Consider the following 17,606-nt stretch of genomic DNA (forward strand, 5'->3'; position numbering starts at 1 on the left):
TATGAAAATAGACAGCTATGTGAATGTATAATTTCAGTAAAAAAAAAAGTAAGGCTTGGTTCACAAGTGCGTACATTATTCAATTCAGGGAGTCTGCATGGGGACCCCCCTAATGGAATACCGAACACATCGACAAGCGGTGAGCAATGAAAGCACACGGAACCCATAGACTATAATGGTGTCGGTGTTTTTTCCATGAGGTGTCCACAAGAATCATGCAGAGAGGAAAGTACTTTATGAACTACTTTTCTCTCCACATGTTCCATCCGGACACAGAAAACACATGGACCCCGTTATAGTCTATAGGATCCGTGTGCTTTCACTGCTCACTGCTTGTCAATGTGTTTTGTATTCCGTTCGGGGGGTCCCCATGTGGACTCCCCAAACGGAATACCAAACACAGATGTGAACCAGGCCTAACTTGACCCAATATGGCTGCTTATCAAATATTAGCAGTGAACAGAACAAAATTCAACTAATGGCAAAATAAGTGTGTAAAGGAGACAAAACATTTCCTACCTGACCACCTTTCAAACGTAACATATTAACAAAAAATAACACCAAGGAACACACTCCATTGCCAGATATTAGTAGCCTTCTTCATAGCAGATTGTAGTGTCTTGCTAACACAAAGGTTTTTTGCAATGGCTGTCACATAGCTACATTAAATTCAGTTTGTCTTAATTGTGTTATTCATATAACCAATCTTTTGACAATCCGTTTTAATGCTCCATCAAAATTAGAAAATGTCCTATTTTTTGCCTGTTTTCATAGGTCCCTTGAATCTATAAGGAATCCGTGAATGCGAGTGTCCCACAGATATAATTTGGCTGGGAAAAATATTCTTTTTCCATTTTGCACACCAGTCATCTAAATAGAGCTAGCTTGCCATATTAGATAGACTAGCTAAACCCACCAATTGCAGCTGGACCGGGTGACTATATGATGTTTATGTGGATGTCCTGACAGTCCTATGACAGCAGATGTCATGGGAAAGAAGGATCAGGTGTGACCTCACACAAGATAAGTCACCATCAGAAGTACCTAGTAGCGGTTTATTCCTTCTTCCCTAGTTGAGGAGTTGAGGATACATGCATGCTTAACTATACGAAGTTAGTATGTATATGGGGTTATCAAGGGGAAAAGCTGACTGAAGAAGGACCGCTTGGCCAGTAGCTATCAAACAATACAGCCTCTTTATGGGCTTTGCCTATCTCCAAATAAGTCAATAAATTGAGGCTACTAGACTTATGATGAGAATTAATGAGAACTAATGATTATGATTATGAAGTCTTCCTTCTTTCTTCTTCTGTTCCTTAGCTGCTATGGACTCCTAGTATATCTTCTCTTCTCACATTATGTGTGTCTACGTCTGTATTATATTACTGTGTATTATCCTGTATCTGTATTACTATGCTGCTGTAACATGCTGAAATTTCCCCACTGTGGGACTATTAAAGGATTATTTTATCTTAACTTATCTTATGTTATCTTATTCAATGAAAGCCTTATATGAAAGTGCAGGACTGTAGCTAAAGCTACTCAATTTCTTTACTACAGCCACATTCCCTACAGCAGAACATCACAGTTTTTACCTATTTGTTATTTAAAAGTATAGTTCAATTTTCACTTATTTCATGCAAGTAAATGCAATAGAAAAATAAATGGTATTTTAGCATTATATACATGGAATAATATGAACAAACTGTTAGGCAGTCTACAATTGATTTAGAAACTTATGTTACAAATTATGTTTTCCTTATTTTTCTATGTTGAAGACACTGGGATGATTTGGCGCAGTTTCTACCCATCTAATATAATGTTACAGATGTAGCAAGTGATAACTGTACATCCATGGCAAGCTACAGTGTTAGCATTGTGTTAGCTTATAACCATCCATATATTGCCAATTAGCACAGCACCCTACTGTCATATAATGTCACGTACAGAGGTACGGCTAACACTTACTCCTATGCCTGTACTTTGTCTAATTTTAGGATACTATTAATAAGTCCCTTCAATTATCACTCCTTCAAGTTTCTCTTCCCCATTCCATAGTTCACACATACAAAGAATAGTCATTGCATCATTGTGTGCAGCAGCTGAAGGTGTCATGACTAGAGATGAGCGAACAGTGTTCTATCGAACTCATGTTCGATCGGATATTAGGCTGTTCGGCATGTTCGAATCGAATCGAACACCGCGTGGTAAAGTGCGCCATTACTCGATTCCCCTCCCACCTTCCCTGGCGCCTTTTTTGCTCCAATAACAGCGCAGGGTAGGTGGGACAGGAACTACGACACCGGTGACGTTGAAAAAAGTAGGCAAAACCCATTGGCTGCCGAAAACATGTGACCTCTAATTTAAAAGAACAGCGACGCCCAGCTTCGCGTCATTCTGAGCTTGCAATTCACCGAGGACGGAGGTTTCCGTCCAGCTAGCTAGGGCTTAGATTCTGGGTAGGCAGGGACAGGCTAGGATAGGAAGGAGAAGACAACCAACAGCTCTTATAAGAGCTAAATTCCAGGGAGAAGCTTGTCAGTGTAACGTGGCACTGACGGGCTCAATCGCCGCAACCCAGCTTTCCCAGGATCCTGAATGGAATACAATGTCAGTGTATTCCCGTATACCCCATATATACACCCCAAATCCCCGTTCCAACGGTGTGCCCCCCCACCTTCACCTCAGAAATAACCTGCAAGTCCCCTAGCAATAGAATTGGGGCTATATACACCCACAATTTTTGCTACTGGTATATAGTGCCATTGTCTGACTGGGAATTCAAAGAATATATTGGGGTTACGTGCACCCACAATTTTTGCTACTGGTATATAGTGCCATTGTCTGACTGGGAATTCAAAGAATATATTGGGGTTACGTGCACCCACAATTTTTGCTACTGCTATATAGTGCCATTGTCTGACTGGGAATTCAAAGAATATATTGGGGTTACAAATACCCTCATTTCTTGCTACTGGTATATAATGCCAGTTTCTGACTGGGAATTCAAAGAATATATTGGGGTTATGTGCACCCACAATTTTTGCTACTGGTATATAGTGCCAGTTTCTGACTGGGAATTCAAAGAATATATGGGGGTTATGTGCACCCACAATTTTTGCTACTGGTATATAGTGCCAGTTTCTGACTGGTAATTCAAAGAATATATTGGGGTTACGTGCACCCACAATTTTTGCTACTGGTATATAGTGCCATTGTCTGACTGGGAATTCAAAGAATATATTGGGGTTACAAATACCCTCATTTCTTGCTACTGCCATATAGTGCCAATTTCTGACTGGGAATTCAAAGAATATATTGGGGTTACGTGCACCCACAATTTTTGCTACTGGTATATAGTGCCAGTTTCTGACTGGGAATTCAAAGAATATATTGGGGTTATGTGCACCCACAATTTTTGCTACTGGTATATAGTGCCATTGTCTGACTGGGAATTCAAAGAATATATTGGGGTTACGTGCACCCACAATTTTTGCTACTGGTATATAGTGCCATTGTCTGACTGGGAATTCAAAGAATATATTGGGGTTACGTGCACCCACAATTTTTGCTACTGGTATATAGTGCCAGTTTCTGACTGGTAATTCAAAGAATATATTGGGGTTACGTGCACCCACAATTTTTGCTACTGGTATATAGTGCCATTGTCTGACTGGGAATTCAAAGAATATATTGGGGTTATGTGCACCCACAATTTTTGCTACTGGTATATAGTGCCATTGTCTGACTGGGAATTCAAAGAATATATTGGGGTTACAAATACCCTCATTTCTTGCTACTGCCATATAGTGCCAGTTTCTGACTGGTAATTCAAAGAATATATTGGGGTTACGTGCACCCGCAACTTTTGCTACTGGTATATAGTGCCATTGTCTGACTGGGAATTCAAAGAATATATTGGGGTTACGTGCACCCACAATTTTTGCTACTGGTATATAGTGCCATTGTCTGACTGGGAATTCAAAGAATATATTGGGGTTACAAATACCCTCATTTCTTGCTACTGCCATATAGTGCCAATTTCTGACTGGGAATTCAAAGAATATATTGGGGTTACGTGCACCCACAATTTTTGCTACTGGTATATAGTGCCAGTTTCTGACTGGGAATTCAAAGAATATATTGGGGTTATGTGCACCCACAATTTTTGCTACTGGTATATAGTGCCATTGTCTGACTGGGAATTCAAAGAATATATTGGGGTTACGTGCACCCACAATTTTTGCTACTGGTATATAGTGCCATTGTCTGACTGGGAATTCAAAGAATATATTGGGGTTACGTGCACCCACAATTTTTGCTACTGGTATATAGTGCCATTGTCTGACTGGGAATTCAAAGAATATATTGGGGTTACGTGCACCCACAATTTTTGCTACTGGTATATAGTGCCATTGTCTGACTGGGAATTCAAAGAATATATTGGGGTTACGTGCACCCACAATTTTTGCTACTGGTATATAGTGCCATTGTCTGACTGGGAATTCAAAGAATATATTGGGGTTACATGCACCCACAATTTTTGCTACTGGTATATAGTGCCATTGTCTGACTGGGAATTCAAAGAATATATTGGGGTTACGTGCACCCACAATTTTCGCTACTGGTATATAGTGCCAGTTTCTGACTGGGAATTCAAAGAATATATTGGGGTTACGTGCACCTACAATTTTTGCCACTGCTATATAGTGCCATTGTCTGACTGGGAATTCAAAGAATATATTGGGGTTACGTGCACCCACAATTTTTGCTACTGGTATATAGTGCCAGTTTCTGACTGGTAATTCAAAGAATATATTGGGGTTACGTGCACCCACAATTTTTGCTACTGGTATATAGTGCCAGTTTCTGACTGGTAATTCAAAGAATATATTGGGGTTACGTGCACCCACAATTTTCGCTACTGGTATATAGTGCCAGTTTCTGACTGGGAATTCAAAGAATATATTGGGGTTACGTGCACCCACAATTTTTGCTACTGCTATATAGTGCCATTGTCTGACTGGGAATTCAAAGAATATATTGGGGTTACGTGCACCCACAATTTTTGCTACTGGTATATAGTGTCATTGTCTGACTGGGAATTCAAAGAATATATTGGGGTTACGTGCACCCACAATTTTTGCTACTGGTATATAGTGCCATTGTCTGACTGGGAATTCAAAGAATATATTGGGGTTACAAATACCCTCATTTCTTGCTACTGCCATATAGTGCCACTTTCTGACTGGTAATTCAAAGAATATATTGGGCTTACGTGCACCCACAATTTTTGCTACTGGTATATAGTGCCATTGTCTGACTGGGAATTCAAAGAATATATTGGGGTTACGTGCACCTACAATTTTTGCTACTGGTATATAGTGCCATTGTCTGACTGGGAATTCAAAGAATATATTGGGGTTACGTGCACCCACAATTTTTGCTACTGGTATATAGTGCCAGTTTCTGAGTGGAAATTCCCCAAATAATTTGGGGATTCATTCACCCTACATCTCAGGCTCTTGCCATATTCACCCAGGTTGTCAGTGCTGCACCAGCTCGTTCCCAGACAGCTCGGCCCGAAAAACACATTACCTATATAGAGGATTTGGACAATGAAGACAACATGTTCTAAATCTAATGTCTGCACCTTCTCCAGAATTAAAATAAAGGCAGCGTTTAACTTTGAAATAGCACTGCACAAAGGAAGATCTTATCAGCTTGTCTCATGACATGCTACTAAAAAGTGTCATTTGTGTATCTTAATGTAAATATAGTTGTAAAAGCTTTTTGGGTTTTAGGCACTGCCAAGTTATTTATTACCACCCGCTCCCTTATAATGATGATGACGCCAAAGTCACTGTGGGTGTTCAGAGCTCACAGCTTAGGTTGACATTTGTCTTGCTCTCTGTCGGTACCAGCTGTCTTTTTGGATACCGTAAAGTTATGTTGACTTTATTAACAGCTATAGAAGCTTTAGCCAGGTTGTGACGGTGTGTAACCCTAACAACACTAAGTGGGATACACATAGTCAGTCTATGTACGCTAAACGTATCACTGAAGTAATTTTTTTTCCCTCTCCCCTAATATAAGAAAGGAACAGACATTAGACCTAGACCGGGGTTCGAGGCTTGTAAAAATCCAGTATTATTTGTTCTTCATGATGTGAAATATGTGTTGAAAAGCAACCCAAGATGAAGTCAGCCATGTGTGCCAGTGTGTTACTTGGCATGCCTTTGCTGGCCCCAACTGTAAGGGTCACTCTCCATTTCCTCCATTTTCCACTCCCCTTCACACCATTTGTGGTGAAGCAATGGGATGCACTGAAGTGCACCCTCTAGCCTCGTGTGGGACAGGGACATCAGATGCCACTCCAACCCCCTCGTCTTCCTCTGCCAGCCAACGGTGTGAAGATGAGAGGAGTGTGCTCTGAATGTTTTCTGCCTAGCAGAGGCTAGTTCTCACTTACGAAAATGGCCCCACTTTGACCTGTATATCAGGCACAATGGTGTAGGTTTCAATGAAACATGGCACCAACAAGTTGAAAAACGTGGGCCATGCGTGGACCGTGTTTGAGTCTGGCAAGCTCCAGATCTGCTACCAGGTTCCAGTCATTATCACAGGCGCAAAAATGCCAGGCCTCAGGTGTAGCAGGGAAAAAAAAATGCCATCTCAGCCAGGATGGCATCCCTGACCTCGGAGGCACTGTTCTGTCTGTCCCTCAGTTTGCACCCCAGGACCAGACTCCACCACATTCACCCTGCCTGTCCTTAAAGATAAGCAGCATCCCTGACCACAGGCGCTTGTCCAAGTGTCGGTGGTCAAGTGGACCTTGCAGCAAAGCGCGGAACTAAGGGCCCAACTGATGTTGAGTGACACGTGCTGGTGCAAGGTGGGGACGCCACACCAGGAGAAGTTGTGACGGCTAGGGACGGCATAGTGAGGTGCCACAGTTGCCATCAGGTCCGGGAAGGCGGGAGTTTCAACAAGCCGGAACGCCAACATCTCCTGGGCCAGCAGTTTAGCGATGTTGGCGTTCTAGGCTTGCGTGGGTGGTTGGTTAGCGGTGTATTTCTGCCGGCGCTCCAATGTCTGAGAGATGGTGGGTTGTTGTAAAGAAGCGCCTGATGGTGCCTTTGATGGTGCAGGAGAAGGAGATAAGACAGAAACAGGAGAGGATGAAGGAGAAGTCAACAAAGTGGCGGAGGCAAATGAAGTGATGTCCTGGCTTGTCCTCTGGAGTGCATCGCCAGCACTGTGAGCAGAGGCAGTGACATGAACGGCGGGCGACGTTTGTCCTGCCGTTGCTGCCTGCCACTGATTCCAGTGCTTGGATTCCAAATGACGGTGCATTGAAGTGGTGGACAGGTTGCTCTTCTCAGGGCCCCTACTCAATTTCGAGAGGTAAATTGTGTAGACGACACTATATCTGTCCTCGGTGCATTCCTTGAAAAAACTCTACACCTTCGAGAAACGTGCCCTCGATGGGGGAGTTTTTCTGGGCTGGGTACAAAAGGGAACATCTTCGGACATTCCGGGTCTGGCCTGGCTTCGGCAAAGCAGCTGACCTCTGCCTCTGGACATGTCTCTGCCTCTAGCTACCCTTTTTGGTGCTGCACCTGCCTCAACATCCACACTACTTTCCCAGCTTGACATCCGCCTTGTCCAGGTGGGGTCGGTGTCCTCGTCGTCCACCACCTCCTCTTCCAACTCCTGTCTCGCCTCCTCCTCCTGCACAATGCGCATGTCAACTGGCTGCCCTGACAGCAACTGCGTCTCATCGTCGTCGATGAGGGTGGGTTGCTGGTCATCCGCCACCAAATCGACCGGAGATGGAGGAGACTCTAGTGTTTGAGCATCTGGACACAGATACTCGTCTGTTAGGTCCGTGGAATCGCGAAATGGAGGGGCAGGTTGCGGTACAGTCAAAGGAAGGGAGAACAGTTCTGGGGAGCAGGGACAGTTGGGGTTATTGTTCTGGGAAGATTGGGAATTTTGGGTGGAAGGAGGACAAGACTGTTGGGTAAGAGGAGGTAGAGGCTGACTGGCTGGTGGACAATGTGCTTTAAGCGTTATCCGACAGCCATTGCAAGACCTGTTCCTGGTTCTCGGGCCTACTAAGGCTACTAAGGTTAATGTTGAACTTTTGTGCAAAGTGCAGAACTTAGGGCTCGCCTGATGTTAAGGGACAAACGCTGGTACAAATAGCCTTTAAAAGGGCTATTCAGGCATCGCTAATCTAATTTTAAACCCCCGACCGTTTTAAAATAAAACTATAAAAACATATATGTAAATGACACCTGAACGTCCACGCTGGGCATTCGTGCACGATCCGAAGTCATCTTCAGTCCTTCCTCTTCTTCCTCTTCTTCCTTCTTCCAGCAACGTCCTCCTCTTCTGGATCTTCTCCGCCTTCATCTTCTGTTTTTCTGGCGGGTTGTGTTCAAATCCCGCACGTGATCAAATCCGGAAGAAAGGAAGATGAAGGCGGAGAAGAGCCAGGACAGGAGGAAGTCGCTGGAAGAAGAAAGAAGAGGAAGGAGGAACCGAAGATGACGTCAGATCGGGCACGACCGCCCAGCGTGCACGTTCAGGTATCATTTACATATATATTTTTATAGTTTTATTTTAAAACGGGCGAGGGGTTTAAAATTAGATTAGCGGTGCCTGAATAGCCCTTTTAAAGGCTATTCACGCATACGTGGGGCTCTATCAGCATAATTTTGCTGATAGAACCCCTTTAACTCATCCAAGTAATCCATTCAGGGACATGACTTAAGGCTCACAGGCCCTGGTTGCACAGGTTCAGTTTGGACCCCCTGTGTAAATTATTCTCACAACCAGCCATGTACAAAGCAGCATTTCAATTTTCCTTTCCTTCTTTATCTGGGCCCAGACCACTGTGAAGACTCGTTCACAACATATCTGTGCACACAAGCTTCCCATCATTCCCATCCCATGTCGTGTCCCCTTTTGTACCGCAGCCTCCCATAGAATCCCTACTTCACTTTATACTGCTGACCAACTGATATTTTTTTGCCACTAAAGGGTTAATTTTCTCCTTTCTGAGAGTGGAAGGCTGTGTATCAAAAGTGTTCTCACTCTGGCTTGCCAAAGGGCAAGGATCATAAATGTATGACCCACAGAGTGCCATCAAAGAAAATCAGAAAGAAGATCAAAGAATTTCCAGGTGAGCTATTGGACCCTTTGGTTTTTGAGCTCAGATGCAGCTGTGACCACTGCAACCCCTATAGTTATGCCAGTGAATCCATTGTATATGTTCTTGTAGCATTAAAGTGCTAATATCTGTGATACCATGCCACTCAGTATATGTACTATTGTCGGTAGTCTTCTAAAAACACATGTAAAAGTTTGTCATTTTTTTATGATGGTTCCAGCTTTTTTGCTTTTTTAATCTCATTTTTAATTTTGGTTCTTACTATAGAGTAAATATGACACCATTATCCTGCAGGAAAGAATCCAAATTTAGGAAATGTGAAACCTATTTTGTAATATGTGCACAGAGAATTGGGTTGTGCTTTTCACCATAAAGTGTCAATATTTAGTCAGCGATTATAAGTCGTTTCTGTATTTCCCATCATTCGGAAAGTCATCTTTGTGTAGGAAAGAGATTTACCTGACTCCAGGCTCCAGTAAACCACTCGACCTTGCCTTCACAAGGGCCGTTATCACAGGTCGTAGATTCTGGCGGTTTATTACTTCCACATCCTTCTAATGGTAAACTGCTGATGTGATTGGACATGCAGACGACTGACCGTGTCCGCACTCCTTCCCCACACTCTGCTGAGCACTGGAACAGAAGATGGAGGAATTATTCTGACCAGCAGTATTTGCTTATAGACAGTAGTGCAGCATATGCTGTTTACCAGGCTAAGCGCTGACTGTAATACAGACGAGGAAGAAGAAAGAAGTCATTGAGAATGCTGTATGGTCACAGTGTGCATGGTAAATGGAACTGAGGGATGGATTATGTGCACTTCATATCAGTAACTATAAAGGCAGTGCTGAACCAACTGCGAATAGAACATTATCCAGTGTACTCCAGAGAACAAGTAGCAGCAAGAAATTCCTTCAGCAGAATAAGGGCAAATACTTTGTTGCTTTTTCATTTGTAATAGCAATGCTATGTAATGTTCACAGAGGACTATGTAACACAGTGTAATTGCCTGCTGGTAAAAGCAATACATTGCAATAGTGGGTGTCGTAACAGTCTACAGTATAATATTTCCAGCTACCTCTATAAACCTTGCATGTATTGTAGCGGCTGTCAAACTGAACTTAAAAGTACTATGGAAAAAATGGAATATAATCAATGTGGCTTAAATATTAGAGACCGCATTGTCATGTGTATATGGAATTAAAATACACTGAAATACCCTTATTTAATATACAGCTTTGATGATTTCAGACAAAAAAAGTAACAGTTTTATTTATGTTCTAAAACTTATGCAATTATTGCTATGTACCAATATACCCATATGACCTCAGAGAAGAATGATTAACCCTTTAAGGGAGTCTGCCACCAGGGTGAAACATATTAAACCTTCAATACAGATGGTGAGGCTCAAGTGAATTTAAGGTTTAGGTTAAAGCCCCATGTTGCGGAATTTTTTGTTGCAATTTTTGTGAGCCAAAACCAGGAGTGGATTGAGCCGAAGGTGGAAGCATAAGAACTTCCTCTATATTTCCTATTCATTTAGTAGCCACTCTTGGCTTTGGCTTAAAAAAAAATCTGCAACAAAAAAAGCTGTGTTTCCATAATGTGGGGCCTCAACCTTGAGGAGCTTCTTTGCGTTTTTTTAAATATACTTTGAGCATAGCCTACTACACTCCTGTACAAGACAACCAGAAAGTAGTTGATAGGCCTCCTGGTGACCATGGCAAGCACAATGCTGTGTAGAGCAATAAGGGGTTAAAGAGGTTATCCAACCATATTAGCAGCTTACAATGCTATAAAATAACATAAGGAATAATATTATTCTTGCTAATGAACTGCTGCTCCCATGCTAATGCTTCCATGGTCCCCACGGGTATCTGCTTACTGAGCGCCACATGTGGCACCTTGACAGGTGACAGCAGCAGATATTCACTATCGTGGTAAGGCCAACCATAGGTGACTGTATTGAACCAGGAGAAACAGCCAATTTATCAGGTGCATTTAAAAGTCCAACCATGGCACAGGGGAACTAAACTGACATGCGGAGCCAAGCTGTGTTTGTGCCAAAAGTGCAACCAATATACATATATTTTCTGAATATGTATCTGAAATAGCCCTATGGCCTCATACACATGAGCATGTGCATTGTACAAATCATTAAAAACGCCACAATCATACAGGATTTTCACTGACCCATACATTGAAATGAATTGACTGAGCCGCAAATACAGATAGGTATAGTACCTGCTGCATATATTTTCCACAGCTAGGATACACATCTGTAAAACTACCATCATGTGCATGAAGCCTAACATGTTAACAATGTAAATTCAATGGTGCTTTGCATACCGACATCATGCTTCAGGGGTTGCATGATGTGTTGACAAGTCATTGCTGGAGCCAGGTGAAGCATCAGCATAGGTAAGTATTGCTTCTTTTATCTTATAGCATTGTAAACTATATAAAAAATTTAATGTGGAACATTCAGCAAAAGATTAAAATGTGTGGCCAGTGTATTGTTCGTGCATTTTCTGCATTAGCCCTGTTGAATACCATATGGATAGTCACAGCCACATGAGACTGGAAAATCTTCTTACCCGATCGCTCCATTCTGTAAGGAACCAACTCTTGGCGCACGGACCCATATCACAGTTCTCAATGTCATTTGGCCGCAGTTTCATGTTGCATTCATTATCATCAACCACATCACCTATGTTACTGACACATTTTATATCACGCGTCTTCTGCCCAACACCACATGGCACGGAACACTGGGAATAAAGTAAAAGTAGAAACAATGTCAACAATCTTTTAGTTTGGCTATGTCCTGATAAAATTATACAGAAAATAAACAGGATAGAAATTAGTGACGTATTATTAGCTAGCAGTGAATATTGTATCTATATAATAGCGCTTACCCATGAGCGCAAACAAACTGCACCAATAAAATAGATTTATATCAAGCTTTATTTGAGAAATATACAATTCACAGAAATACAAAAGAGCCTTGCAATTTGCTCAAACCAATTGTTGATAATGACTTGTATTCAATTTATTGGATCTAAGCTACAACTGTATGGCAATAGACTAAAGAGCCACCATAATATTAAATAACCTGAAAACAGCTTAAAGACAGTAATTCTCATTTGTGCTTATAAATATAATGTTTTCCCTAGGCGCAAAGAGAATGACTAAAGCTGAAAATCTTGCTCTAGGCTTAAGAATGAGGCCAAGAGGTTTATAGCAACAGAACATGTTTAGCTTAATGTCAGAGCCAAGAAATATGTAATTCCAATAGCCTACTAATAAGCCCTTGATAAAACAGATAAGGCACACAAGTACTCTTTGCAGGCAGGTTTACTGTAGAAAATCATTAGTGACTCGTGCATGTCTCATGTTAGTCCATATTCTAAATTCAGAGCTGGATTTTATTATGTCTATAACTTCACTGGGATTTAAAGAAAACTCTAAGAATCATTATAAAGACATTTTGGGTCTTATTTCTCCACTGCATAGTCTATATAAATATTTATTATCGGTTATAATGTGCCAAGTGAGCAGTCTCCTTCTGGTATGGTGTTTGAGAGCATCCAAACTGGTACCTCCCTTGTTCCTCCATCCTGCCCTCTCACAGCATAGGTCTCAAACACTGGTAGTATCACCACCCTCCCCCCGCCCCTTCCCTGTCCCCTTATCTGCATGTTTGGTTGCTATACTACTGAAGCTTCGTAGTAGCCAAGGAGCTTTCTAAACTCTTAGACCTCATGAACACAACCATAGTATAAAATAATATAGTATAGTTGATCTTTCTACAGTCTGAATCAGTGATGGCGAACCTTTTGGAGACCGAGTACCCAAACTTCAACCCAAAACCCAATAATTTTAACCTTAATACTGTGGGTATCCTCAATTGTGGGCCATTACGAACCTGCAAAATATGGTCATGTGAACTGGACTTTACAGAGCTTTATATCATACAATACAACTTTGTGCTGAAAGGTAAAAGTTTGCATTTGACATATTTTTGAACAATTAATATTCACTATTTACATTGCACAGTATCTGTTTTATAGTGATCATGCAATGTTATTACAGCCTGTAATAATAACAACACATATCTGCTATAAAACAGATACTGTGCAATATAAATAATGAAGAGACCCCCACACACAGTACAATTTGCTCCACAGTGGCCCCCCCACACACACACACAGTACAATTTGCTCCACAGTGGCCCCCACACTGTATAATCTGTTCCACAGATGGGTTCCCACAAAGAGGACTCTGAGTGCCACCTTTGGCATCCGTGCCATAGGTTCGCCACTACGGGTCTAAATTCTCATCTTTTGGCCCTACTGTTTCATAAATTTTGCACAATTTAGATACATTTTTCTCTACTTCTTATGCTAGAGTAAAACTGAGCAGAAAAAGAAAAAAACTTTTAAAGAGGGGCAAATAATAAAGTCGGTGTACATCTGTCTGCCTTGCTAAATATGACCCCTTTCCCATTTAGCAGTGATACAAATGCAAAACTGCACACAATGGCAAAGTGTGCACAAAAAAGAGTGTAGCTTTATGACACAAAAAGTAACGCAGACATTTTTGATAAATATCCTCCGCAGAATAACAATTCATAGATAAACATTTAAACAGGCATAAAGACAGTAGATAAGTAGACAGTGTAATGATGATAGATACTGTAGATAGATAATGACAGACTAATAATAAGGGGCACTCTCTGCAGGTATTTTTAGGGAACATAAAGTAAATAGTAAATGTTGTTTTCTTACCGGTGCTTTTATTAGTAAATTATCTGCTCAATTTGGCTCCTCTGCTGTACCATGTGAATCTAAATCAGATTCCTCCAGCCCTTCAGTTGTCACTAGGGTTGAGACGATCTTGACTTTTCAGGATCGATTTTGAAATCCGATTTCCGATCATTTTTCATTCGAACCCGATCTCGATCCCAATTCCGATCCCAATGCAAGTCAATGGGATTTTTTTTACTAATCGGAGATCAGATTTTAAAAAACAATACTATTCGCTATGCAGCTTGGAATCTAACAATTGAATGCTTTAATTGTTAGAATCCACGCTGTGTAGTGATTTCTTTTAATCACTAAGTAGCCAGAGGATTTTTTATTAATCCTCTGGCTACTTAGTCCCCCCTGGTGTCCACTTACCTGCAGAGATGGCTAGTCCGGTGTTCGCGTTCTTCTTCGTCTCGCTGCCCCCTGCCTCCCAGGTTAGGAGAGTGTGGGCGGGTTAGGAGAGTATGGCCGGGTACTGGAAGGGGAGAGGTCACGTCTCCCTGCCCTGTACCTGCCCACGCTCTCCTAAGCCACAAGCCCCGCCTTCTTCCTAGCTCTTTAACACTAACCTGGGAGGCGAGGGCAGCGAGGCGAAGAAGAATGAGAACACCGGGCACCGGACCAGCCATCTCTGCTACTAGAGATGTTAGCTAGTCTCCCATTAGAATGAATGGACACAGCTGGCGCGCAGGGGGTTAAGGCTGTGTGCTGGCTGCTTCCATTCATTCCTATGGAACCGCAGATAACATTGTCAGCTTTTCCCACAATGCTTGGCCAGTAGCAAAGCATTGTGGGAAATAATCACCGATCTCGATCCCACCTAAAAAGATCATGTTCGGAAATCTGATTGCGATCGTGAAATTTTCTCGAATCCGATCTTTTCCCAACACGATCGCTCAACCCTAGTTGTCACCTGTGACCACTCCAAATCATACAGGTTCTTCTGTATGGACCAGAATTCAATCTTTCTATGCACTTCTATGAGACTCGCATGGAGCTTCCCAGAGGAATGTATTTAGAAACTGACTTTTGGTCCATAGAGGAGCCTGGAGGCAACAGAAGCAGCGAAACAGAACAAATAATTCATTAATATAATCACTGGTAAAAAATCTAACTCCACTTTTATGTACCTTACTGCCTGTAGAGACAAAGATGTTTCTTTAATTGATTTGCTTTTCTTTTGAATGTATCTACATTCTTAGATGTAATGTGTCGTCTTATCTCTTCTGTATCAGAGCTGTCACCACTATGTAAATTAGTGAATTCCATAGACAAAACGCAAGACTGACAATTGGCACGCAGTTGGCTTGTACGCAATAAACAAGAGTAAAATTACAGGTTTTTACTTGACAAATTGTTAAGAACACATGCCATTTTGGATGTAAAACAATCTGTGTGAAGGAAATGTGAGAAAGGAAACAAAAACAAAAAAAAAGACAATATCGGAAGGGGAGCGGGGTTGCATATTTTGAGAGCTTGCCAGGCATTTCATTTCAGGGTATTTTTCTTCTTTGCATTCAGTAAGAATACATGTATTGTTAGTGACAAGCAGCTAGAGACAACCCCTAGTCATATTCATATCATGAACACAAGAGAAGAGTGTGACTCTCTAAAAGCGAGGAGATGTCTGCAGTGTAAAATAATTCTGACATCTCCAAGACAAGGAATATTTCGGCTATTATAGGCACAGATTTATCTGAATGTCAATTCAAAAGCAGAAAGCGGATGAGGAATTGAAATAAACTTTATGAGAACTGATGTGTTTACTTTGTCTCCGGCAAATCTTAAAATATAGAAGAATATCCTGATGTTTACAGGAGGCTACATGCTAACATAAGAAAAGCAAGTGAAAGGTTATTTAGGAGATTATTGTGAAATCATCTTTCTGGATTTTCTTATATTAATATTAATAATACTATTCACATTTAGTAGAATTATAGAACCCATGATATGTCACATACAAGTCTACTACAGCCAAATTCAAGCCAGTGTCTTCACGCAATTCAGCTGATCAGCCAAAAATACTGTTAAAATCAGATAAGAGCAAAAATGTACCACACCTATTAATATGCATGTTATCATTGTAGAAATCCGGTCTGCTGATATAATGTATAACATGTCAAACCTAGGTCTTACTTGTGAACTGTGCTTGGAATATGGCATGTGCAAAAAGGGTCAGCATCAGTGTGTGTGTGTGTATATATATATATATATATATATATATATATATATATATATATACACTATATATATATATATATATATATATATATATATATATATATATATATAGTACAACATTGCATAATAGACTATGCTATTCTATGGAGAGTGATACGGTAAACAGACACAGTTAAATATTTTTCCACTACTAACAATGCCTATCAGCAACGATATAGCCTCATCGAAGTTATATGTGAGTAAATCCTCCTGAGCTATACCTCTAATAGTAGATTAAAATCATATAGATCTGTTCAGCATACACTAGACCAGAAGGATCTTGCAGTGTATATGCCGCACACCAAAAACAATGTGAGCATAGTATAATAGGTCTCCATATGAATGTCACTCTGTGTTTAGAATGGGATAGTACTGTATCAGCTTTAAGTATGTCCTAAAGAAATCTAATCCTTTTTTGCCACTAAAACTATGGATGTACGTGGCCTAGACTGTTGCCTTTTTTTTTTATTCCCGGCCTGTAGTAACAAGTTTGAAACACGACATTGTGGTCTTAATATTTCCCCTTACATCTGCGACTTACAGGAGTCCAGTCTGCTCTTATTTGCCATTCACTGCAGATCTTCAGCTGACAAGTGCTTGTTGTTTCTGGCTTTTCTTGGCTCTGACAGCGGTGTGGTTGCACTGTATGGGTACGATTAGCATATATATGACGGCATAAGATCTGGCGGTGTTGCATTCCCAAACCACAAGTCTTGCTGCACTCGGACCACTCTCCTATGTCCCAGCTAAAGAAAGAATAGGTTAGTAAATACAGCCAAATAAATCAAACAACAAAATTAAATTTTACATGTTAATATGTATTTCACTTGTGAACATGAATAAAGATTTGTATTATCTCTGTATATTGTAGAATATGTAGAATTGTTGTCTAAGACATTAACATGCATGCTATCATTGTATTGATACATTCAGAGGCTAAGTGTTAGTCTTACCCTAGCCCTAGATGGGTTTGTCAAAATAAAGAGAGATTGTTACAAACAGCAGCAGAAAATGGAGTACAGGTACCAAATTTACAATACACCATAGATACTTTTTACATCATTTGTATTAAGTCTCTAGAGAATGGGGCATAACCAAGAGTAGCCATAATGTTAAATGAAGTATGTCAGTCTTTGGTGCATCAATCATTTATATATAAACAATAGCCATGGGGAGGCAGAAGGAAAAGTGTCCACATGTTGCACCAATTTATCATATATGTGTGTGCAATTTCTGTAATGTCTTCATTTAAGAAGCTAGAGCGCTACAGATCAGTTTCCTTTAATTTGTCGGTGTGACTGCTAGATCAGAATACACAGGGATTATCTGAAGTCTGCAAACATTGAAGACATTTTTGGTCTTGAGTAAGAAGGACATTGCCATTGCTCTAAAGA

The 17,606-nt window shown here is 41.0% G+C and overlaps 1 protein-coding gene across 2 annotated transcripts in view; it reads right to left on the bottom strand.

Moving 5' to 3' along the window:
- The window catches only part of THSD4 (thrombospondin type 1 domain containing 4), a 539,554-nt gene that overhangs the window by 8,443 nt on the left and 513,505 nt on the right, over nucleotides 1-17,606 (bottom strand). For both annotated transcript variants that reach the window (XM_075273577.1, XM_075273578.1), the window contains 3 exons: nucleotides 16,754-16,958; nucleotides 11,779-11,952; nucleotides 9,641-9,814 (listed from right to left, as the gene is read on the bottom strand). In XM_075273577.1, coding sequence (XP_075129678.1) covers nucleotides 9,641-9,814; nucleotides 11,779-11,952; nucleotides 16,754-16,958 — 553 coding nt within the window. The remainder of the gene's footprint in view (nucleotides 1-9,640; nucleotides 9,815-11,778; nucleotides 11,953-16,753; nucleotides 16,959-17,606) is intronic.

Source organism: Leptodactylus fuscus, chromosome 5, assembly GCF_031893055.1.
Source record: "Leptodactylus fuscus isolate aLepFus1 chromosome 5, aLepFus1.hap2, whole genome shotgun sequence".
Taxonomy (NCBI): domain Eukaryota; kingdom Metazoa; phylum Chordata; class Amphibia; order Anura; family Leptodactylidae; genus Leptodactylus; species Leptodactylus fuscus.